Below are 23,301 nucleotides of genomic sequence, written 5' to 3' on the forward strand. Positions count from 1 at the left end.
TGCTCGACGTTCTCTACTGGCCTGCCACAATCGGTCCGCTTTCACCTGTAGGAAGACTACAACGTTTTAATCATGTAATTCTCACACATTTGTTCCATGAAAAATACTATCAGTTGTTACGGTAGTGAAATAATCGTATACACAACCATTCCGCAGAAACATATTTGATTTATTTGCACATTACATCAAGATATAACACAATCTTTAATATATGACATAATATGGCTACTCCCTCTACTACTGAATCCTATGTATGGCTATGCTATAGTAAGACATATACAGTACACTTGAAAAAACCTTTCATATTTCCCCTTATTCAATTTTCCCTCATATTAAATGTTTTCTTCTTTACTTTCAAGCCCCTTTCCCCTCTCCATATCTGTCTTTTCTTCTTGTCTTCCCCTTTTATTTGGATATCATTCTAGCTCTCTCTGGTTCCTCCCACTTGCTCCTCCTCATATCTCCTCCTCCTCCCTCTCCCTCCCTGCCTCCTTGCAGCCGCCTCAGTGTTCGTGTCCCTCGTTGGTCTCGTACCCCAGGGTGTCCCCGAGGTGCTGGTGGGCGAAGAAGGCCCGGGCCATCTCGTTGATGTGGTTGTAGGCTCCGATGGATCTGAAGTACTCGATGTACTGCCAGAAGTCTGAGGTGGAGTAGGGCCAGTAGGGAACCGCTGGTGGCTCGTCATACGGTACTGCAGACACAGCAGATTAGACTCTGTTAAATATCAATCTGGGATGTTCAGTGCATTCCAGGAGTTATTTTTGTGATGAAGTGTTGTAATTTCCTGTTTTTGGTGAACCCACTTTCCCCCAACCTGCCTTCTACTTCAGTTAGTGATTTCCTACATTTCCCAGAATGCCTTTCAACACACCCCAGAGAACAGGTGTGAATTATTAGTATGTGCAGGTGAAAAGAGCGATAGTGATAACATAGTAAGAGTAAGACAGTTTTTCCAGTCAAGAAAAACTAGTCAAGAAGTACTAAAAACTATTGAGGCTACTTTTGGGTTGGAAATTTGGAAATTGGTCTCTCTCCTCTTCTACGATGGATTTCTCCCTGTATGATTGTTGAATGTCTCTTGGTGCAAAATGGCGGCTCTAGAAAGAAGCCCTCGCTCTTTGATTCTGAGGGACTGACAGCAAAACCTGACGTTTACCGACAATTGAAAAAAAAAAATCTGCTGTCAAACTCCATTGTGGCTGGAAATGTTGTCTGCGTTTGGCCAGTTATCGACAGAAATAAGAAAAAATATACCACCAAGCAAGAAAATGGGCCCCTAAATGGAAGGTATATTGCCAATAGCTGCTTTTTAACAGTGTTAAAATGTTTTAGGGTGGATTTTTCCATTAAATTGTGCAATTTTTGGTATGCTGTATATCATATCTGCATGTCTTCACTGTTGGTGGAGGCTGTTGTATCGATATCTATTCAACGTCACATATCTATATGCTGAAACATGTTCATTGCAGCTGCTGAAAAAAGAAACAGCTCATCCATTTTTTAAGAGCACTGGCTGACACCTCCAGCCTCTATTTGGTTTTTGGTGGAGATAAACACAGACAGATTCTATTTGGGTGGATGAGTGAGAGAGCGAGTGGTTGAATTAAATATTTCCACAGCAGTAAAATCGGATGCAAGGCGTTTTGGGGTTTCTGTTGCAAAATATGAAGGTGTCTAAAAGGAGAAGATGTTATTTATATTATACCTCCTTCTGGGACGATGACTCTGGCCTCTGTGAGGAGAGAGAGAGAGAGAGAGAGAGAGAGAGAGAAAATTAACATTCCCAAGCATTCCAGTGCCTTCCTCGTACAAAGACGGGATTCAAGGTCCGGAAAACTGAAAACTGAGCTTTCTCCCAGAGGAATCCAGGATACCTGTTTCCTCCTCAAATATTATTGCTGACTATTTGCAAGTGCACGCACGCGCACACACACACACACACACACACACACACACACACACACACACACACACACACACACACACACACACACACAGTCTGAAGCAGAAGGAATTCATCACACAGACTGTTCTTTGTACACAAGGCAGTGGTCAAAAACAAATCTTCTATGGATGCAGCGCTGTCATATCTGGGGGAATCACACAGGATTCACAGTTTCCTAATTATTTTTTTTATAAACATTTGCACATGCATGTATCATAGCAGGTTTTATCACTTCACTTGTGGGTTTTTTCACTCTACAAACTAAACTTTAACCACATTCTTACCACAACGCATCAACTTTTCCCATCGAGACAGTAGTCAAACTTTCATTTAACGGTTTTAAAAAAGCGATATAGACAGAAACTCACCGCTGAGATGACAGGCAATGAGACAGAGGAGAACACTGAGCCACACCAGCCACTTCATCTTGCCCTCCTGAGGGAACAGAAATACCCATGATGCTCTAATTATTCAGCGCAATGGTCAGTATATCAGCTCCGTGATACAATAGCTGTTATGTTTTTAGAGATTTCCATAATTCTGTGAGGTTAAAACGACACGCGAGGCAACTGAAATGTTTGCGGATCTTTACCTGTGAATAGTTTGTGAAGCCGTGCGGAGAGAGGCTGCTGTTCATCTGCTGGTCCGCAGTGGTGTGAGGGGCTCGCTGGAGGAAGAACCAGTGGACCCACACACACACACACACACACACACACACACACATCCCAGCTCAGCCAAGCCTTGCCCACAGGGTTGTGTGTGTTGAAAAAAACACAGAAGTCCTTCCTTAAGGTTTCCAGGTGGGACAACATATAATGAAGTTACACAGATGTGCGCCCCATTGAGAATGAATTAGAATTTATTAAAAGTGTGTGATATGTGAGGGATGTGGATACATTTTCTGGTTTAGAAGTGTTAGCACATATTTGTCAGAGTCATATTGTAATGCATTATGTGTGTGTGTAAAAGCTCAAATAAACATTCAGTAGATTCCACAAAGTTAGTGTCCAAATCAGTCAGTGGAGAAGTCTAAGTTCCCCAATCTTGACGCTACAAATCAGTTTTGATTATTTCACTCATTACTGCTCTCTCTCTCTCTCTCTCTCTCTCTCACATACACACACAACCTCACTGTGCACTTAATGACCTGATTATAGTACTGATTGTTATTTGAGTGACTCAATAGGACTGACTGCAAGAGATGATGTTGCATGTGATACTCTGTCTGCCTTCCTCCTGTTTAAACAAAGAGACAACTGAAGAAACCTATTCTTTCAAAAATGACTGACAGCACACTTCTGATTTATTTTTAAAGGATAGCTGTCCTGATACTGAATCTCCTGTATTTTAGAGATATACCATGATGATTGTTTTTTTGCTAAATGGATGTGGAAAGGAACTCCTCAAAAGGAGGGCAAACTACCCAGTCTTCAGTAAAAGATAGGCAAACACACCTGCTGTTTCACTAGACTCCCGGGAGAGGGAAGCAGAAATCCAGTTTGAATCATCAAGCCACAAACACTGATCCTCTCTCATTTTCTTCACAGCAGGAACACAACCCAGAACAGCATTAGAGAAAACTCCAAAACTTGTAGTTACCATGGCTGATATTTCTTGAATAAATAAAAGGAATGCATAGTGAAATTAAAACACCTCAGCAACACTGAAAAGCCACTTTGGGAGGGGGGGGGGGATTCCTCTTCATCACAGACTTTACCTCATGTTATCCTCTCAGTGAGAGCTGGGACAATGTTCACATCTATCTATCTGTTAGAAAAAATGAAGAGTAATCACACATCTGACTTACAGTATGAACAAAGCTTTAATTTACATAGAAAATCCCCCAAAGTTCTTCCCATCACCAAAAACAACGTTGTTTCATTGCAACTGGTCGCAACATAATCCAACAAACCCTTTTACACAGTGAAACACGTCCTATTAGAATATACAAAGACTTTGTATTGATATGTACGATGTATAACATTATAACATTATTCCTGAATAATGTTATAAAGATTCCATATTTCCCCCTTGAAGGTGCTAAGCAGTTATATAGGCTTCAGTGCTGCAGACTGAACTGGTTTGTTCCTCCTCTAGTTGTCCTTGCAGCCGGTCTGGTCGGTGGCCCTCATCCCGAACAGGTCGATGCCCTCGTTGACCAGCAGCGTCTTGGCGTACTGAACCGTCTGGGGGGGCAGGAAGCGGGAGCGGCCCAGGATCCAGGCGTACTCGACGTGGAACAGGCGGAGGATGTCGTGACAGGAATACACAACGGACAGGCTGGAGTAGTCAGTGGTCAGAATCCAGTAGGGACTGTAGGGAGTGACTGGGAGGAGGGAGAGAGAGAGAGAGGGAGAGAGAGAGAGAGTGTCATGCATTTCCCTCTCAAGTGACAATGATGAAATGATACAAACAGTGAGTCTGCTGTCAGGCGCTGTCGTCCTCATTCAGTAAATATGTTAACTCTCACCAGGATGAGCTCAGATTAGCTCACTGATGACTGCAGGGAACACTATGTGGATGACAATGAATATGCATACAAAAAAAACACAAATGATGCACAAAATAATGAGGATTCATGTAGAAGACTCTTAACTATGACAAATTATTTGTTTTTATTTTGTATTTTTGTGTTAATTTTATATCTTAACTGTATTTTGTACTATACAATTATTTTATTACGATTATCTCTTACTGGTGTTTAAAAAGTAGATATACAATTGATAATACTATTACTAATACTAAAAACAAAGCTGTATCGTTTTTGTCATTTTTAATTTTGTCATTTTAATAAAAATAATTCAACCTTCAATTGATAAGTGTAAAAACTGTATACACAAATGTATACCTACTTTTGAAACAGGCTGGATTATTATTATTATCTCTAAAACTTTGGACTCTAACTCATATCATCATCATCTCCTCTTAAATTTTGACTCTGAACTCAATATAATAATCAGCAGGAGTAGTAGCAGCATCAGAAGAAGAGGAAGAAGGAGACGAGGAAGAAGGAGAAGAAGAAGAAGGAGAAGAGGAAGAAGAAGAGTCTTACAGTAGGAGAAGCTGACTCCCAGTTTGGCTGCTTCTCTTGGGTCTTCAACCACTGCTGTTCCCTCTGCTGTCCTCACCTTGTCCTTACTGACACAGACAGAGAGAAACAAACATGGAGACTGCCAGAGACACAACTAAAGGCTTTGATCCCGGGCAGTTTAGCCTTTCTGGACTCGGCACAGAATCTCAACACCAAAAAATCAGCTGATACTCACTAGAACTGGGAGTTGAGCACCTGGATGGTCCCGTCGCTCCTGATGCCGTAGTTCGCCTCGATGCACTTCCCTCTCTCGAAGGAGGCGGGAAGCTTCTCGATCTCATACCACCTCCCCAGGTACTGAGGCAGAGAGGTCGGATTAGTCCTGTGTGGTTCAGTGTGTGGTTCAGTGTGTGTGTGCGTGTGTGTGTGTGTGTGTGTGTCACCTGCTGCAGGTTGAAGCTGGGCTGGACCTTGGGGGTGGGGCAGGGACCCCAGTGGTAGGTCTGAGCCGAGACCAGAGGGAGGAGCAGGACGAGCAGGAAGACGGGACACATCGTTCCTGTAGGAGGGGAGAGTGATGGGAAGTGGAATCATGGGCATTTTGTGTTGTACCACCTGTAGCCTACGTGTGCATAAGAGGAATAGGGCCACATGTGAAAAATGTATTTGAGTTCTGAGATTAATCTCAGAATTCTAAGAATACATTTAGAATTCTGACTGTTCTCAGAATTCTGACTCTAATCTCAGAATTCTGACTTGAACTGAAATACATTTTTCACGTGGCCCTAATCCTCTTCCGTATATGTGGCACACCCAGTCAGGTGTAGGTCATGAATAATAATAATTTCTTTAATGTAATGTAAGTTAAAAGTTTTGTTATGTTTCCTATGCGTTTATGGGGGAAAGAAAAGTGTTCATGGTAGTTAACATTCAAGGTACAAGGTTATTCATCGTCAGCGTCATAGTTGGGTAGGAGCACCAATAAATCACCAGTAGGTGTCAGTGTCGCTACGTGAGCAGCGCATGCGCTGGGAGAGTCACGGGGAAGTCTCGCGTGAAAACGCTGTGTGTAGCGAATGTGAATCTAAAGATATATTTTTGCATCTTGCAGGTAAGCTGGTGATGTTATTTAGGTATTCTGGGCTAGGGAATTGTTTACACTGTACATCGATGGCACTGTGTTACGTTCTGTATGTGTGTATTTGCAACCGTTTTGACTGTATGATTAGCTAGTTAACGGCTAATGTGAGGTTCATGGCCATGTCGTCATAGCGCGAGGCGGGAGTCTGAACAATGAACCCCCGTCGCTCATATTACTATTTTGTGTTACTGTGTAATAGTGTTTATTAAGAAATATGGTGTTATGCTAAGCAAAGATTATTCGAATGGAAATGTATGAGACATATTACCGTTGAAAGAGTGTGAGAGGTGATGTAACTCTTTCATCTTTGTGCATTTGTGATATTTTGTTATTGCTGTTTTGAGTACGTCAGAATGTGAGAATCTCTGTGTACACGATGTGTAGCGATTGTGAATCTAAAGATATATTTTTTGCATCTTGCAGAAAATTTTCATTAAATGTGTGGCACCAGATTGAGCCTGTGGGACGTCATTCTGCGCGCCACTACATATACATGAGATACGTCAGCAACCGATTCTTCATTTACCTGAAAGCATTTACATTTTAGCAGGGATGGAAAGAGTATAAATCATCCTACTCAAGGAGAAGTACTGTTACCTTGTTGACATTTGACTTAAGTAGAAGTAAAATGACCGGTGTGAAAATCTAAAAGTAAAAAGTAGCTCATTTAATCATCTGAGGAGTCAAAGTTACTGAGTTACATGTGTTTTTTTTCTATGCAGTTCTAAAAGGACGGAGTTCAAATTTGATTCTTTTAACTGGAAAAGTTAGAAATGACACAATAAACTGCACAAAGTAAAGCCACATTACTCTTCTCTTCTTTGACTGACTGGCTGTTCTCTGTGAATGGCTCCACAATTGGCCAATTTACAATTGTCCAGTCTCTGATGCTTATGGAGAACGTACAAAATCTATACTCTGTAATGGATGTGATTTAAATTGTAGCCGAATACAATACTTCAGCTAAAACGTACTCAAGTAAAAGTAAAATTGCTGACTTTAAAAAATACACAGAAAGTACAAGTAGACACAAAAGCTAATTAATTGCAGTAAATCTAATTAATTAACCTCCATCCTTCTCACCCAGACTGAGCAGGCAGCAGCTCAGGGTTATGAGTGTTATGAGGGTTATGAGTGTTATGAGGGTTATGTGAAACTACAGGCAGACAGTTGTAACCTCCGACCATCTGATTCCTTCAGTGCTGCTTAAGAATTTAATCTTTTGTCTCTTTACACGACATCAAGTGTTGCAGCACTTGTTCTTCTGGTTTCACACATACCTGCACCCCTGCAGGCCCGGGGCTGACTGCTGAGGAGACAGTGTGCAATAACAAGAAGTGTGAGTTTCTCAGGGGATTCAAACCCAGTGGTCCAATTAAAGAATAGCATAATAAAACTGTTTCGCAACGCCTGGCAAAATACTCCCCTAATGTAGGACTGCAGAGGAACATTCAAAGTGGAAATCAAATTGTTTTGGGCGTATGGCAGAAACAATAAGTGCCCTTAAATGTTAAATCATATAGTGAAAGGAATATTTACCCCTCCACAGTGACTTTCACTATTATCAAGGGTGGAAGTAACTAATTACATTTACTCACGTTACTGTAATTGAGCAGCTTTTTTGTGTGCTTTTGAGTACTTTGAGTATTTTTTAAAGTCAGTAACTTTTCTGTTTCTGTGTAAGTATTTACTTAGCTACATTTTAAATTGGCCAATTGTAGAGCCATTCACAGTGAACGATCAGTCAGCAAAGAAGAGAAGAGTAATCTCGCTTTACTTTGTGCACTTTATTTTGTAATTTCAATTTTTTCTAAGAATCTAGTTTGAACTCTGTCCTCTCATCCTTTTAGAATTGCATGGAAAATCACAGCTAACAACGTTTTCTTTTACTCTGACTACATTTTAAATGAGCTACACTTTTTACTAGATTTTTACACCTGTAGTTTTACCTCTGGCCTACTTGAGTAAAAATCTCAGCTAAGTAACAATACTTCTACTTGAGTAGGACATTCTAATCATTCTAATTATTATTCTCACTAACCAAACTATGTGAAAACACTTTCTTACCTCAGGTGGATGGGGACAAGATGTGAAGAGGAAGGCCAAGGTCTTTCTGCAGCTGCTGGAACAGAGTGTCTGTCTGGCTCTGCACACACACACACACACACACACACACACAGGCTGGGAGTGTGTTCAGGCTACGTCACTCTGGCAGCACGAGGCAGCTCATTAGCTAAATTGTCATCATGCGCGCATTCCCAAGTGATAGCGCGCACACATACAGAGGCTACACACACACACACACACACACACACACACACACACACACACACACACAGAAGTGTTAGCACCCACACCATGAATGAGTTTTTATTCAGCCTATTCTGACTATTTCTTTTATAATTATGATGGTGATGATGATTAGGCTATAATTATTATTATTTCCTTTGGCTCTCTACTTTCAGCTCGTGACAACGAAATATAGTAATACATTTCAGGATAGTATACAAATATCACAGCAAAACTGTATAGGAATATTATAGGACTATAATAATATAATATATATATAATATATAAGTAAGATGATAGTGAGATGCGCTATAGCCTAAGTCCCTATAGGAACATTATTTACATTTTTCAGCTTTTTTCAGGTATTTTTATATTTGTGGATGTAGTCAGCTTTTTCAGACATTTAACCTTTATTATTAATTTTACCTTTGAAGATGAGGCAAGCTCACCTCCATCTGCTTTCAGATATCCCACACATTTTCTCCAGGACATCTAATTTTGTTCACTGTTCGTACACAGTTCACTTGATTTATAGATATACTGTATCTATTCCTTGATAAATGTGTGAAATGAGAGTGTCCAAACAAGGTTAGAGAGTGACACATGTATCACACCAACGTGGCTGTATAGCTTCAGTGGAAACAGGAAGTATTTTTAATGAATACTTCATTATTCTTATTCTTCATCTTGCCCAAACTATTAAAATGCATATAAGATGTTTGAGGTCAGTTAGTCGTTGCAATTGCTGTTAGGGCTGGCGATATGGTTATATCACTATCACAATAATCATAAGGATGTTTTTCTATATCAATATCACGGTATGGGTCATGTATGCAAGGTAAAGTTAGGTGTGATGTCAAACAAAACTGAAATTTTCAAATAATATTCCTACTGTCCATACCTCATTTTCTGACTATACAGTTTATCTAACATACTTTACGTTGACTGATTCTTGGTTGTATGTCAGAGTTGGGAAAGAACGCCCCGTGCCAGTTTTAAAATAAAATTTGATTATCATCAGTTTAGACAGCAGAATTGTGTCACGATATCCCAAAATCCCCATATCATCACGATATGATGCCACTGAAAGACTGTAAACTATAATACTGAATTATCACCCAGCCCTACTTGCTATGTAAAACAGTATGAGACACACACAGACACCACAATCTAATAAAGATTATTTATTTCCAGTGTTTCTTGAGGGAGGGCGTTGACCCACATTATGCTGTACACAGGCGAGATGCTCACTGTTCAGAAAACATTGTCTCATGCAGTTCCAGAGATACGTTTTTTTTTCTCCCAGTTTCTCCCAGGTTTTGAGCAACCATGCACTTTACTGCACTTGAAAAATTACAAAGGGAGAAAAAACAAAGCAAAAAAAATAAAAATAACAGGGAACACACACATTGAAATACAAACTCAATGTTCCAAATTCTCTGTGAGAAAGTTGAACTAAAAAAAGAGATAGGACCCGAAAAACAAGAAACATACTCTGGAATGCCTATAAGATTTTGCGTTCCTAAAAAATGTTTTAAAAATTCAGTCTCGTTGGTAAAAACAAGGTAATGGCACCCTAATCTATTTCATGGTGGTAAATTCAAAAAAGAGGCACTTTTTTTCTTTTGGGATAAAGAAACAATGATTCACACAGATTTGAAAAAACATACTTTTTGGACTATTAACTGGACAAAGTTTGGAAATGACAACTCTATTGTACCAAGCATAACATACTACTGTATCAGCACTTCATCGCAAGGTTTTTTCAGTTTTTATTTGATAAAACTATTCTCTCCAGTCCCTCAAGCTAATATCTGGCTGTTATGACTGTACTGTAAAAAAAAAACACACAACTTCCTACAGTACACAGCTCAGAAAGCAGCCCTCAATTATATCAACATACTTCAAGTACAGACAAAAAAAAACACGTACATATTGTTCTGAAAATGACATTATTGTCACGAGCAACTAGTGTTAGTCAAAAATAGGAAAGAGTAATACATTCTTCATACCGTTTATTATAGGAAGAACTGAACCATGATTCCTTAGAGAAAAAAAAAAGGCTTCCTCGTGCAGATTAGGTGACGGATTCTTCAGTAATAGTCAAGTTGACCCTTTTTGTTTTCATGTTGCAATGCATTTCAGTCCTGTATAACATTCCATACATGTATCCTGTGTTATAGGGAAGGAAATGTTTTCACGTCTGTCATATTAACGTCACGCATCAACAGCTCGGTCACATTCTTGCATTACTGGGGTTCGATCTTTACAGGAGGAAGTCCGCATTTTTTCCCCCCCCCATGTCTGTTCCAGTATAGCCGACAAGCCAATGGAATTACACACAAACAAACCTCTTCAACTTTACTCCAGTAACAATTCATGTGAGCCTATACACAATATGTACAGTAGATACATACAGTATACATATACTTTGTAGAAAAAATATTGTGCAGTAACCGTAAGCTAAAATACCTACATACATACATTCACGCAGCCATTCTCTCTCTTTTCTCTCTCTCACGAAACACACAAGTACACATCGACAAGCCCACCCTCGCTGTTTCACAGATACTGATAGAACCGTGAGCGGACGACTTGCGCTCCAGAGAGTTTGTGCGGGTGTGCGTCTGCCACCAGGTTGGCTTTGTTTTTGCCTTGCAGCCCGCTTCCGTTGACTTGCTCCCCCGGCGGAGGCTGCGGGCCGGGGGAGGCGGACGGAGACGGTCTCTGAGGAGCCTGCGCTTCCGGATGGTCATCCTCCGGGACGGCTTTGGGAGCGACCTCCATGCCGAGTTCAGAGCCTCCGCCCTGGCAGCGCTCCCTGGCGATCCAGTCCCGGATGGAGAAGTCCTGAGAGGAGCATTTGGGCTTGAGGCGGTCCATAGCTGACAGTTCAGCCGCCTGGTCCACTCCGCCCTGCTCCCTCCAGTCATTGATGACCGCCAGCTCCGCGAAGTCTCTCTGCCCGCCCATGGTGTGCCTCCTGCGGATGTTCTTCTTCTTGCTGCGAGCGTCAGGGGCGCGGTTCTTCTGGGCGCCCACGCCGAACATGTCATCGGCGGACGAGCGTAACCTGAACTTGAGCCGCTCTGTGATCTTGAGGCGCCAGGCCGGTTCGGGGCGCTCCGACTCGCTGCGGGAGGAGGAGCTGAGGCTGCCGGTGGACCGCCCCTTCTTCATCACCTCCAGGACGCGAGACAGCCGCGTGGAAGACTCCGCCCTGCCCTCGCTACGCTCCCCGCTGCCAGCCACACCCTCCACTGATGACTCGCTGTCCGTTTTCTGTCTCAGGGACCGTCTCCTGGAGAGGGTGTCACACTCGATCAGCCTGTGCGAGGGGAAGAGGCGCCGCGCCTCCAGCTTTGGGGTGGTGCCCCCCTCAGCTGCCCCAGCTGCTGGTTCAGTCTTTTCCTGACTCTGACTCTGCTCGGGGCAGGGCGTGGACTGGCTGCTGCCGCCCCCCGGGGCAAACACCGGGAAGTCACTTTCACTGTCTGTCTCCATAGGCCGTCCCTCACTGATGAGCTCGCTGCGTTCATCGTCTGCCTCCTCCCCACCCTGCAGCTCTGGACTGAGCGCGCTCGACTCTGCTCCGGTCAGGAAAGTGATGGAAGAAGTGGTGGAGTAGTCAGAGGTGATGGAGCTCACCTCTGCACCGGCGGACGCCCCGGCTCCCGCTCCCAATCCCGCACCTGTCCCTGCTGCAGGCAAGTCAGGCGATGTTCCCGACGTCCACTTTTTGGGTCGTGACCTTGGCACCGACGCCCCGGAGCTCATGGTTCCCAGGTCCGAGGTGTTCTCATCGAGCTGGGAGGGGGGATCTGACAGGGACAACTTCCCCTGAGGGGCTGCTTGGTAGCTGAGGCTGGGAGAGCCTGAGAGATTTGGGGATGGAGAGGGCGAGGGGGAGGGCTGTCTGGACGGAGTCTTCTCCTTCAGGAAGAAGGAGTTTCTGTGCTCTCTCTTGGTCTTAGGTGTCAGCTCCGCACTTCTCCCATTCTCCTTCCTCTCTTCTGCCCGTACTTGTTGTTTGATGTTCGGGCAAGGTCGGGTCTCGTTCTGCGCCTCGGCCTGGAGGCCGTGGTGGTTCGGCTTCTGGCCAGGGATTTCCTTCTTGGGGAACACTGCATCTAAATCATCATCTGAGCTGCTAGGCTGCGGCTTCTCCTTTGACTTCTTTCGTTTGCGACTGGCTGCAGCAAAGATGGAGGAGACCAGGAGCTCTCGGCTGCACTGGTCCTTCCCTGACCCCCAGGAACCCTGCAGAGAGCGACGGAGGGAGAGAAAGAGAGAGGAAGAGAGAGCAGAAGAATGCAAAAGTCAAACAATCATGAGGAACACAGCAAACCGAGAAAAAAACCCTTCATCCCTGCCTGAGAACTCCAATCTGTACTCCACCTGTTCCTCTGAAGCACCACAAACCAGAGAAGTGGACAGAGAGAGGAACATTAGGGGCGTCATTGACAGGGAGCACAGTATTGTATCCATGCCGGCCTTTAAGCAGAAGCAAGGGGAGCAATAGCACAGCATGAGCTGAAGCGTCCCTGCAGGAGGAGTCTGAGCTCTGTCATGATTGGCATCAAAGCTGAAGGAAAGCAGCCAGATAACAGCAGTGCAATGATGAAAAAGCACCAGCTTTTGCTATTAAACAGATTGTATTTTTTTCCCCTTAAGCTCAGGATTATATAGTTGCTTGTGTATATTCAGCCACAGATAATAAATTTAATGCGTTACTCAGCAGAACATTCATGTGAAAATTTCAAAGGCATACATGATCTTTGATATGAAAAGCTGTGTTTTGAAAGTTGGTTGTAGACTTGTCTGGTCAGTGTTGACAGACTAAACATTGGCTAGCCTTTGTCTAAGCGTATGCTATGCTAAGTGTATTTAGTGCTGATCTCGACTGGTGGGGCAAGCTTTAGTGCTAGTCACCTACCTCCTGTTATCCTACACTACCAATGGCTTGAGAGGGGTGACACTGCACACACACTCACCTTAGATTTAGCTGAGTCACTAGTCGGTGAATCTGTAGGGAATAGAGAAAGAAGAGAGGGAGAAATTAGATTTATCTCAAGACACAGATGAAATAATCTAGGAAGTGCAACATGAGAAAATGAATCAAGGAGGAAAAAAAAAGAGGACGAGAGAACCATGTTGATGAGACGGACCATGAGGAACGTGAAGTGAATGAACACAGAACTAGATGGATGAAGGGTGAGCGGGGCGAGGAAACACAGGAGCAGACAACAGGGCATGCTGCACACAGGTACAGATGAGCTCTACGTTACACTCAGATCCACATCCACATGGCATGGGGCGTTCTTTCCCAACTCTGACACACACCCAAGCATCGACAAAAGTCAAGGTAAAAGTGAAGTATGTTAGATAAACTGTATACTCAAAAAAGAGACACAGGACTCACTTCGTAATAGCAGCAGATACTAGACACGAAAGATGCTATCATCAAAAACCTTCTATGTTTCTTCAAGTTTCTTGGGGATACTGAGTGCAACTTTGGCAATGGACATAAATTCAGTGCACAGATGATGAGAAGAGATAATGTGCCATGCAGAGCAATAATGGTATATGATTTTGCAGATGCTAATAAGTTAAAAGGCAAATCCAAGTGAACAGACACGACTCCTATCTCCAATTTAATGTATTCAGAATACACGACCAATACAAGTGCAGTAATTAACTGACAAAAGTTGGTAGAAGTTGGTAGAAAAGTCAAAGCTATTAATTTATTTAAAAAAACAGTATCTGACTGAGCAAAATACAGATATTGACTGTGCTGTTCATTCTAGTTGAAGTGAAGAAGAGATGACAACGTTGCAAAGTGTGGTGACATGTGCTGCCATGACAACAGTGACACACGGTGATGAGATAGACGGCTATGGAGGGAAAAAAACCAAACAAAAACAGAAGTGACAGGGGGGTCACAGAGGGGCTAGCTATGAAAAGAGAGGACGCTACATGAGAAAGAGAGTGTCAGCAAGGAAAACCTACAATCAATCCACTGCTGCCCTTTAATCATAGCTATAAATCAGCTTTCATTTCTAACTAAAATTTGTTTTGTTTGTTTTTGTGACATAGCCAAGCCCCCCTACACGCCCCTTAAGACAGATGGTGGCACAGTATGCGAGTGCACATTGACTGGTGAGGTAGAAGCCTAGGGTAGAAACCATACCATGCTATCTCTCCTGTTGGCAAGCTTGCGAGACAGTGAGGAGAGACAGCGGAGAGCCTTTCAGACAGTAGCACCGGCCTGTGTAAGGTATATTCTGATAGAAAACCCACAACACCGGACACCGTACAGTACCGTGTAGCCGCTCTGCTTCCCCTTTTGTCACGGTTTCTTTGTTTAACGCTTTTTCTCGTTTCTCTTTGGCATTTCTCGCGCTTAAAAGAACCGCGGGTTTCTGCAGACTAGGCAGCTACACTGGGGGCAACAATCCTCCTTCTTCCTACAGTTCCAGCTGTCCATCACGGACATTATAGAGTCCATCAGTGACATCATGGTGTGATAGACTCCTCCCACTTGGCCTGTGTCAAGATCAGTATGTGTGAATGCTGGGAAAGCCTTTAGGACACCCGACAGAGCCTCACTAGAGACAGAGGAATCAGAGGTCGCCTTTCACTGTAAAAACATCTACTTTTGACGTCTTTGGGAAAGAACATGCCGTGTTAGTGCAACAGTAGGCAGGATCAAGGAAAGGGGGAGGAAAAAGAGGGTAAATATTCAGAGAGAACACACAGCCCAGTAGTGATCGATAGTTTGATCAAAACAAGGTATTAAGGGGCAGAGGGATGATTAAAGAAAGAAAATGAGATCTAAAACTCTTAGTGCCTGTTCTAAAGACAGAGAGAGAATTACACTCTACAAGACTAACAAATACAAAGGAAGGGAGATCTCATTTAAAGCAAATGAAGAAGCGCGACAATTTATTCCATCCCTTCTCCATTCATGTCACAGAGTGGAGCCCAATGGAGGAGTGATACAAATAATTTGCCCACTCAAACCCACACGGGCCTTTTGAGTTCATGGTTAGCCATAGACATTTCTATCTAATGGCAACAGCCAAAGAAGCAAGGGAAGCTCACTCTAGGGAGGAAGCAGCGTTATCCATCAACATTTGTTACTGGATCTAACAGTAGTACAGTACATCACAGTTGTGGAGCAGTGAGCCTGTCGGACACCGGTCCCTCCATGACCACAGTGCTCAGCAGCGGAAGGGTATAGAAAGGTTGACCCACCACAGAGTTGCTCTGCCACAGGGAGCGCGTTACCTGATACTTCACCCTGCGAAGCGCCGGTACGCCCGATGTTGGTGAGCAGGTGGTCGATGTTGGGGACAGGCTGAGACTCCACCGCACTCTCTTCCTGGGACACAGTCTGGAACAAACGAAGGACCAGATTCACTCAGATTGCATTGTGAGGGCAATTTGTATGCTTTTTTGCACATCGGTTTCTTAAGCTAAGAGCCCTTTCATCACCAAAAGCAAATGCAAACTGTGTGCTTCAGTTTTAAGAACAATCTATCCAGGCTGGTCTGTAAACTGACTGATATTCTAGGACGGAAAACCCTCTCCCTTGCTTTCCTGACTTGTTGGCGGTGATGCCTGTGTCTTGCAGCAACAATAGCAGCCATTCTGAATGGTCAAAAAGTCTTCACACCGCCTTTCAAAGGATCTTATATGCACTACAATAATCTGGGTGACTTGGTGTTGTGAAGTGTTAGTGAATTGGCAGCAATGTTGATTTGCATGGCCTCGCTTACAAATAACTACTGTGTGGGCAAAATAAAGAGATTTACATATAATTTACATATGCATGACCCTGATAGGCCCAAAAAGGCTTTATTTTTTGACCTGCGCTATTTGGCCAGCTGTCCATTCATTATACACGATTGGTGAATAGCAGGGCATGCTGATTTGGTCATTTTGGTGATGTAGCACCTGCTCTTTCCTGCACAAACCTTTAATGAAACTGGGCCTTTATCACTTCCACTTTGACATAATATCAGAAAAGGACATTTAAGATATTTGTTAACTTGTTAATGTATCCAGTTTATAAGCTTATATACAGTACAAGTTTAAACAACACAGCACTTCTTATGATACCCTGAAAAAACAAAGCATATCTTTTGATCCTCCTTTTTGTTGTAATAGAGACTTTTTTAGACAAAGGTAAGACGGGATAGAGCCAGAAGAAGAGAATTGTATGGCAGTGACGCCTGTACCCACCACTGGCTCTCCGTTGCCATCCTCAGTGAAAAACCAGTCATACTAGAAGAAAAGAAAAACAAAAAAAAGAAATTAATTGTTATGCTTTACATGTTGGAATCTGGTTTAATACTCATTAAAGTCCATGCAGAGGACACCTAAAGATGTGGGGCTCACATTTTGAATGAGTGTCTCCACTATCTTGTACTGGTCTGGCATGTGTGTCACCATGTGGGTCATGTTGTCCTCTGAGGTGCGCACCAGAGTGGGACCGAACACGATGGCCAGGTTCCTTGGCTCCATCTAACACAAACACACACACACAGAATAGCACTCAAACCAACTGTATACAGTACATTTGCAACACCAAAAAAGAGTTCCCTACCCTTAACCCTAATCCTAACACTTTATGACATAATTTAACATAGGACCTGTTCATGTAAAGTTACCCAAATTATTCTGTCAGCACTGTGGAAATTTGACTGACGACATTTGAAAAACTCTCCGTCTGGTTGTCAGCAGAATCAAACAGATTTAGAATTCCTGTCTACTTCCTGGTGTAAATGATAATAATAATAATAATAATAATAACCTTTATTTGTATAGCACCTTTCATACACAACATGCAGCTCAAAGTGCTTTACATCAATAAAAGGCAGATAAAAGACAGATAAAAAGATAAAATTCATATAAAAGAACAAGCAAGATGCATTGCATTAAAAGAATCAAATCAAGTAAAACAGAAAGATAGAAGAACACAACAAATACTCCCACTTTTAGATGCACATTGTGAGTGAACCCATATGTTTTTAAATAAATGATGTCACATACACCCAGGTGTTAATGAAAGCTCTGATTGGTCAACAGTATGCATGGTTAATCAGGTGTCCCATAGTCTGTCAGACAATTAGCCAGCCAGCTACTTGCCAAACTAGCCAAAATCTCCATGCCTCCATTGTTGCTGGGTGCCGAAGTTCCAACACTGGATATTGGATGAATGAATGAACTGAATAAAATGATGCTTTTTGTGTTAGAGATCTATATCAAACTTTTCCTGACTGAGTTGAATTTATTGGACTGGATCTTTAGGAATAATGGAATAAAACCACTAGGTCGCATACCTTATTCTTCTCAGAGTTTTCAGCCACAGTTTTCAGATGAGCTGAGAGGAACTTGAGAGTCTCATAATGATGACTTGGCAACTCATGAAGCTGTAAGGAAACAGAGAGAACATGCTGACATGATACTACAGCTGAGGAAACAGAGGTGGACCAACACAAGAATGAATTTTCAAAGCAACCCACCAGCCTCTTCAGCACTTTGAGTCTCTCCACTGGGTCTTCTATTCTGTTGGCCTCTATGAAGTCCGCATACTTATCTGCAGGGAGAAATGGACAATGAAGACACAGACTGGAAGCAACAGATGTCAACGTTTTACTGGGTTGTAGTTATCATTTTCAACCACTAGATGGCATACAGACACTTTGCTATGATCTCGTAAGGAAAAAAAATGACTTACCATTGGTGAACAAAGGCTCTGGAAGCTTACGGAAGAAGGACTTCAATAAACTGCTGATCACATTCAGGTCCCTCCATTTCTGTCAAACGGGAGATTTGGGTGAGATGGGAAATTATGCAGCAAATGAGAGCAAAGTGGAAATTTATCCACCATGCATAACAATTCTAGGTTCACATCCATTGTCATAACACTGTAGCTCTGACCACTGCACTCCTTACTATTAGTTATTTGTAATGTTGGTGATCTAAAAACTTAACGCTTATTCTACTGTTGCATTCAGTGTAAGTCTCTCTGGATAAAAGCATCAGCTAAATGCCTAAAATGTAATATAAATGTACAAAAATATTTACAGAATGCTAAATAAATGTATGGAGAATGTCAAAATGTCTTTCAGTCCTGCACACAGTTATATTTATCCCAATGCGTGACTCCATAGGGAGCGAAAATAAGGCCACAGAGGATCGATCGAGTAACACTCACATCGTCCTGGATATCGATGTCATTCATGCCCTTGTTATTGAGCTCCTCCTGCATGTTGGAGATGGCGGCGTTGTTTCCCGGGACTCTGTAGATGCCGGTGTACTCCAGCCCCCTCTCCTCCACCAGCTTACAGCAAACCTCCACAATCAGAGGCACAAACTACAACACACATCGATAAAGGGACAATTTAGGCTTTTGGACATACAGTATGCCACCACTTTGAGCAGAAAAGCCTATTCAAGTGCAAAACCCCATCAATAAAATCTCACAACTGGAATAGAGTGGTCAAAATCCACAAAGGAAACATACTGGAGCCAACAACAATCATGCAGTGCTTAACGTATATGCGGATGAATTTTGTCCTGTTTGTGTTTTACTATTGTGTAAAATTAACCCCTTGCACCCTTAAATTTCCCCTTAAATTTCCTCTTAAGTAGCTTCAAAGTTTCCATACTGTACGACAATGTCACATACATAACATATTCTGTATCTGCTCGTTCCGACGCTTTATTGAAGCTATAGCTGCTTATATTGAGTGAAATATTCAAACCCAATGTGCCATTTTTTTTTATGGCTGCACCATTACAAAAATGAATGTTAGTGCACCATTTTATACACATGTCCCTATAATTCAGCCTGACATATTTGGTATCTTTGGAAACCTTGGGATCTTGACTAGAATTTAAAATGAAGTTCTGCAGGTTTGAACAAAGCTTAGCTGCGAAACGTGTTTGTAATGATGCATGCAGGTAGAAGTGGTTTAACTACACTCATGAGGTTGTGAGTCCTACCCTGTTGTTCTGTGCAGGAGGACAGTCATCCAGTCTCACTCCAAACGTGACTCCAGGAGACGGCTTCTTCTCGAAGGGTTTCCTCATCAGCCCCGGGATTCCCTTCCTCCACGTTCCCTTGTCCTTGGGCGGGCTGGTGTCATCTGGGAGAAGAGTGCAACGTACCATGAGAAAAACGCAAACATTATCTGAAGAGAATGAATCCTTATTATACGTATATTTGAAATTCTTGACTCAAGATATGATGCAAACTTTTAGGCTCAGAGTAAATACCAAGTAAAATTGTTTCCATGGTGGAAGACATTCACAGAACTTAGAAGAAATACATCTTAAGCTTGGAATTATAAGGTTCTATCTGCCTTTTTTGTTATCAAAATTGAGTTATCCACATATTCATGATCTTTGAATGTTACTTTACAATTGTGTGGTGTTATTTTGCTTTTGGGGTTAAATATTTACAAAGATAGAAAGTACATAACAGTTTTGCAAGCTGGTATGTTGAATCTTTGATGCTCAATATCTCAAAACTGCACTCCACCTTCTTATCTTATACTTCCAAGCTCAGGAAATATCAGAGTCTCCCATAGAGAAAGAGTTTTGCATCTGAGGATCGTCTCCTACCTTTGTGCATGTTCTTCCTCTCCTGCTCGGGTTTGGGTGAGTGCGGACTCGTTGCTTTGGTCTCTCCTTTCCCTCCCAGCAGCGTCTGCCTGATGCTTAGGGACTGGCGTGACGGTTTGGGCGACGGCTCCGTCTTGCTGCCTGTCGGGCTGAGTGAGACACGGACGCAAACAAAAAACATGAGCTTCGTCGACAGGCATCCGATCAGATCTAACCGTGCAGCGCTGTGACGTTCTCCAAAAGTGTGAAGACCTTCCCCTCCTTCTCTCCTTCCCTTCTCTTTCCTCTTCCCCTCCCTGCTTACCTCATCAAGGTGTTGTACTCCTTGATCTTCCGGCTGATGAGGTCGCGGCTGGTAAAGGCTGCGTTCTAAAATAAGAATAAAAAAAAGGAGGGAAGGAAAGGGGGGAGAGAACAGAAAGGACAGAGGACACAAAAGATGATGGTTAACTCATCAGCCGACCCTCCCCCCACTCTAACAGGCCATACACTAACAGATCTTTATATAACCTGCTGCTATCAGGTGACATAGGTAAGTCCAGTGGAATGCCGTAGTAAAGACGTAGTGTGGTTAGAGACTCAAAAGAAGGGAAAGAGGGGCTTGGATTTCTAGTGGGGGAAGACCTGTGGTGGTGTCAGCCTATTTTAAGACACAGTGGAGTAAGGAGCATAATGTAAAGTATACTGTATTATACTTCTTGTGTTGCGTGACCCATATTCTATTACTGTAGCTGAACCTTGCAGCAGCTGGCATTAAGTGCCCAATATACAGTATGTCCTCAGTATATGCCCAATAATGTTAGTTTCTTCTTTTTGCAAGTGTAGATGGGGAAACCTTCCCAGCAAGAGGCAACAAAGTGAGACACAAACAAAAAATCTGCCAAAGTTGACAAAAAAAGTTGCGCCCCAACTTTTGCCACTTTTAAAACTAGACTCAAAACTTTTTTTGTTCTGCACTGCCTATGCAACTTGATCTTTATTCTCTTTTTATGCATTTTAATTCTTCATTTATTCATTCTTATTATCTCTTTTTATGCATTTTAATTCTTTATTTCTCATCTAATGTCTTTATATACCTTGTGTAAAGCACTTTAAATTGCTTTTGTGTACAAAATGTCCTATATAAATAAACTTGCCATGCCTTGCCTGTGTATCACTGCCTTCCTGTGCACAATAATTGATCACTGTCTCATCGGTGTGAATGCTTGGTCCTCACCTCCTCATCCAGGTTGCTCTTCTCCTGTATGACCCTGATCCAGGCCAGCATGTCTTCTCGGTCCTCGGCCTGGAACAGGTACTCGCAGTCCGACGTCGTGAGCCGCAGCACATTCTTACGCTTCGTGTCGCTGTAGGAGATGTCGATCAGACAGGCCTTGATGCTGATCGGCAGGGGCTCGTCCACCGCTTGGCAGTTGGCATGGGCCTGTCCCTCCTTTTTGTCTTTATACAGGCAGAGGGTGTGGCCTCTCAACACTGCGTACATCTGTTTCCACGGACGCATACCGCCTCCGACACGCTGCAGAGAGAGAGGTGGTGAGGCAGAGATGGTTTTGGCAAAGTAAAATGGAAGGAATTAAACTGTAATCTTTCTGCAGTCATGTCAGAAACATGCCTATTGTTGCCGTCTTGAGGCGTAATCACTGCCACGAGGAAAATATGAAAGGGTCAGACACAATGAGGTCAGAGGGAGCCAAGAGTTCAAACTAGTCAAAGAAGTCAGTTATACAAAGGTAAGTGGATACACTCTGAAAACAAGGGCATCCCTTATCAATCTCGCTACTGTTTACAAACCATGTCATAGGTCATGTAATGCTTTGACCCCTTGTGTGTGTGTACGTGTGTGTGCAGGTGTGTAGATGTGTTACATGTCAACGTGTGTGTGAATGTATCAGTTCACAGATGTGAGGGTGATAGGTGTGTGTGTGTAGAGTCAGTACACACCTTGCTCTTGTCTGTGTTGAACTGTTTGAAATGCAGCAAACCCTCCTTGGTGGCGTCACAGAAGACGTCCAATGAAGAGTCTCTCCTGGACCCTGAATCTTCTGATGACCTGTCCACAGCCTGTGATCAAGTGACAAAACAACATAAAGCTTAACATACTTTTTTAACAGTAGAAAGGCTAATGGATTTTGGAGGTCTAAGAGAAAACCAAGCCACCATCAGATGGGTGTAAACAGAATTATAGCAACTTTTTCCTTGTGTGATTTTGAAAATCTAGTAACACTGGTTTGTACAGAAAGTGGCTCTAGGAAAAAACACTTTGAAAGCCAAGATAACAGTTGATTGATGACAGCTTGGTCTTTCTAGTGTCAAAGAAATTATAATATTGGAGGCAATGGTGGCCTGGAGGCTAAAGAAGCAGGTTTGCTGGTTCAAACACTCAGACGAGGTGGGAAAATCTGGGTGGGCAAAGTGAATGAGTAATATAGTAATGAGTAATATAAAATTGTGGTTGTACTGGGCAGCTACCAGGTGTAAATGTGTGGAACTATATGAATGGAAAGTTGTTGCTGCAAAAGAGCAAATTTCCCTGGATAAATAAAGGTTTAAATAAATACACACAAATAGGTGTCTACTCCCTAAAAGAGTAGCAGAGCTGAGAGAGAAACAAGCTAACTGGGGCACATGTGACTCCAGCGGCTGCGGTTTTAACCACCAGGCGAATCAAGTATTTACTGAAAAGCCTTTATAAGATATTGCTTTTATAGTTGTTCCTATTTTCCATAATATATTCCACTTCAATAGGAGCCTTTCAGAGGAGTTTTATCTTCTGGGTGTGAGTCAATGAGCTGCCAAACCTCCGGGCAGGAAATGCAGATAAACCAATGACGTGTGGCAGGTAAGGACGGGCGCTACTGAGCTGGCAAAACAACTCCTGTTTGGTATGATGTGGACTGGACTCACCTTCTTAAGACCCTTCAGACCCGGTATTAAAGACCTCCTGAATGGGAGAGAAAAAAATATGATATTTAACAAATTATCTGAGGTGAGTAAAAGCAAAGTGCAAGGACCAGACAGTACTTCAAACAGAATTGAAGAGTTTTATTCCAAAATGAGATATCCACCATCTGAAAAGGGGAACAATTAATTAATTGCACAAAATTATAACTAATTCTGGTACTTTTTAAGGGACAGTAGGTTACTTAAGTTCTTTCATTAACAAAATGAAACAAAAAACACTTTTTAACAGACTGGATTAGCTATATTTTAGAGATACAGAATAATGAACTTTGGGCAATGATTTTTCCCAAAATTGAA

General features: G+C 42.6%; 3 protein-coding genes across 5 annotated transcripts in view; all 3 read right to left on the minus strand.

Moving 5' to 3' along the window:
• Positions 1-156: 156 nt before the first annotated feature.
• On the minus strand, positions 157-2,628 carry otos (otospiralin). The gene is made up of 4 exons (XM_071895509.2): positions 2,538-2,628; positions 2,314-2,380; positions 1,706-1,732; positions 157-691 (listed from the first exon to the last, which is right to left on the minus strand). The coding sequence occupies exons 1-4, from the start codon at positions 2,580-2,582 to the stop codon at positions 504-506; spliced, it is 327 nt and encodes a 108-aa protein (XP_071751610.1). The 5' UTR covers positions 2,583-2,628; the 3' UTR covers positions 157-503.
• Positions 2,629-3,748: 1,120 nt separating this feature from the next.
• On the minus strand, positions 3,749-8,296 carry apodb (apolipoprotein Db). The gene is made up of 5 exons (XM_071895482.2): positions 8,185-8,296; positions 5,420-5,535; positions 5,212-5,333; positions 4,998-5,083; positions 3,749-4,271 (listed from the first exon to the last, which is right to left on the minus strand). Exons 2-5 carry the CDS (start codon positions 5,528-5,530, stop codon positions 4,039-4,041), a joined length of 552 nt encoding a protein of 183 aa, XP_071751583.1. The 5' UTR covers positions 5,531-5,535; positions 8,185-8,296; the 3' UTR covers positions 3,749-4,038.
• A 1,279-nt stretch (positions 8,297-9,575) lies between these two features.
• Positions 9,576-23,301, minus strand: part of arhgap21a (Rho GTPase activating protein 21a) — a 76,859-nt gene continuing 63,133 nt past the window's right edge. For all 3 annotated transcript variants that reach the window (XM_071895429.2, XM_071895428.2, XM_071895430.2), the window contains 15 exons: positions 22,948-22,984; positions 21,985-22,104; positions 21,260-21,559; positions 20,348-20,412; positions 20,044-20,192; positions 19,423-19,565; positions 18,632-18,790; positions 18,152-18,230; positions 17,937-18,010; positions 17,754-17,843; positions 16,810-16,935; positions 16,654-16,695; positions 15,697-15,802; positions 13,401-13,432; positions 9,576-12,666 (listed from right to left, as the gene is read on the minus strand). In XM_071895429.2, the coding sequence (XP_071751530.2) occupies positions 10,969-12,666; positions 13,401-13,432; positions 15,697-15,802; positions 16,654-16,695; positions 16,810-16,935; positions 17,754-17,843; positions 17,937-18,010; positions 18,152-18,230; positions 18,632-18,790; positions 19,423-19,565; positions 20,044-20,192; positions 20,348-20,412; positions 21,260-21,559; positions 21,985-22,104; positions 22,948-22,984 (3,220 nt within the window). In that variant the 3' untranslated portion in view covers positions 9,576-10,968. The remainder of the gene's footprint in view (positions 12,667-13,400; positions 13,433-15,696; positions 15,803-16,653; positions 16,696-16,809; positions 16,936-17,753; positions 17,844-17,936; positions 18,011-18,151; positions 18,231-18,631; positions 18,791-19,422; positions 19,566-20,043; positions 20,193-20,347; positions 20,413-21,259; positions 21,560-21,984; positions 22,105-22,947; positions 22,985-23,301) is intronic.

Source organism: Centroberyx gerrardi, chromosome 22 (assembly GCF_048128805.1).
Source record: "Centroberyx gerrardi isolate f3 chromosome 22, fCenGer3.hap1.cur.20231027, whole genome shotgun sequence".
In the NCBI taxonomy this organism is placed as follows: domain Eukaryota; kingdom Metazoa; phylum Chordata; class Actinopteri; order Beryciformes; family Berycidae; genus Centroberyx; species Centroberyx gerrardi.

Bases quoted from the DNA above. Each gene is read 5' to 3' on its own strand.
- otos (XM_071895509.2), bottom strand. From the start codon at position 2,582: ATGAACAGCAGCCTCTCTCCGCACGGCTTCACAAACTATTCACAG. The intron at 1,733-2,313 runs GTGAGTTTCTGT...CTCTCCTCACAG, and splicing joins CATTGCCTGTCATCTCAGCG to AGGCCAGAGTCATCGTCCCA. The intron at 692-1,705 runs GTATAATATAAA...CTGTGTCTGCAG, and splicing joins AGTCATCGTCCCAGAAGGAG to TACCGTATGACGAGCCACCA.
- apodb (XM_071895482.2), bottom strand. From the start codon at position 5,530: ATGTGTCCCGTCTTCCTGCTCGTCCTGCTCCTCCCTCTGGTCTCGGCT. The intron at 5,084-5,211 runs GTGAGTATCAGC...TGTCTGTGTCAG, and splicing joins GTGCTCAACTCCCAGTTCTA to TAAGGACAAGGTGAGGACAG. The intron at 4,272-4,997 runs GTAAGACTCTTC...CCCTCCTCCCAG, and splicing joins GGGAGTCAGCTTCTCCTACT to TCACTCCCTACAGTCCCTAC.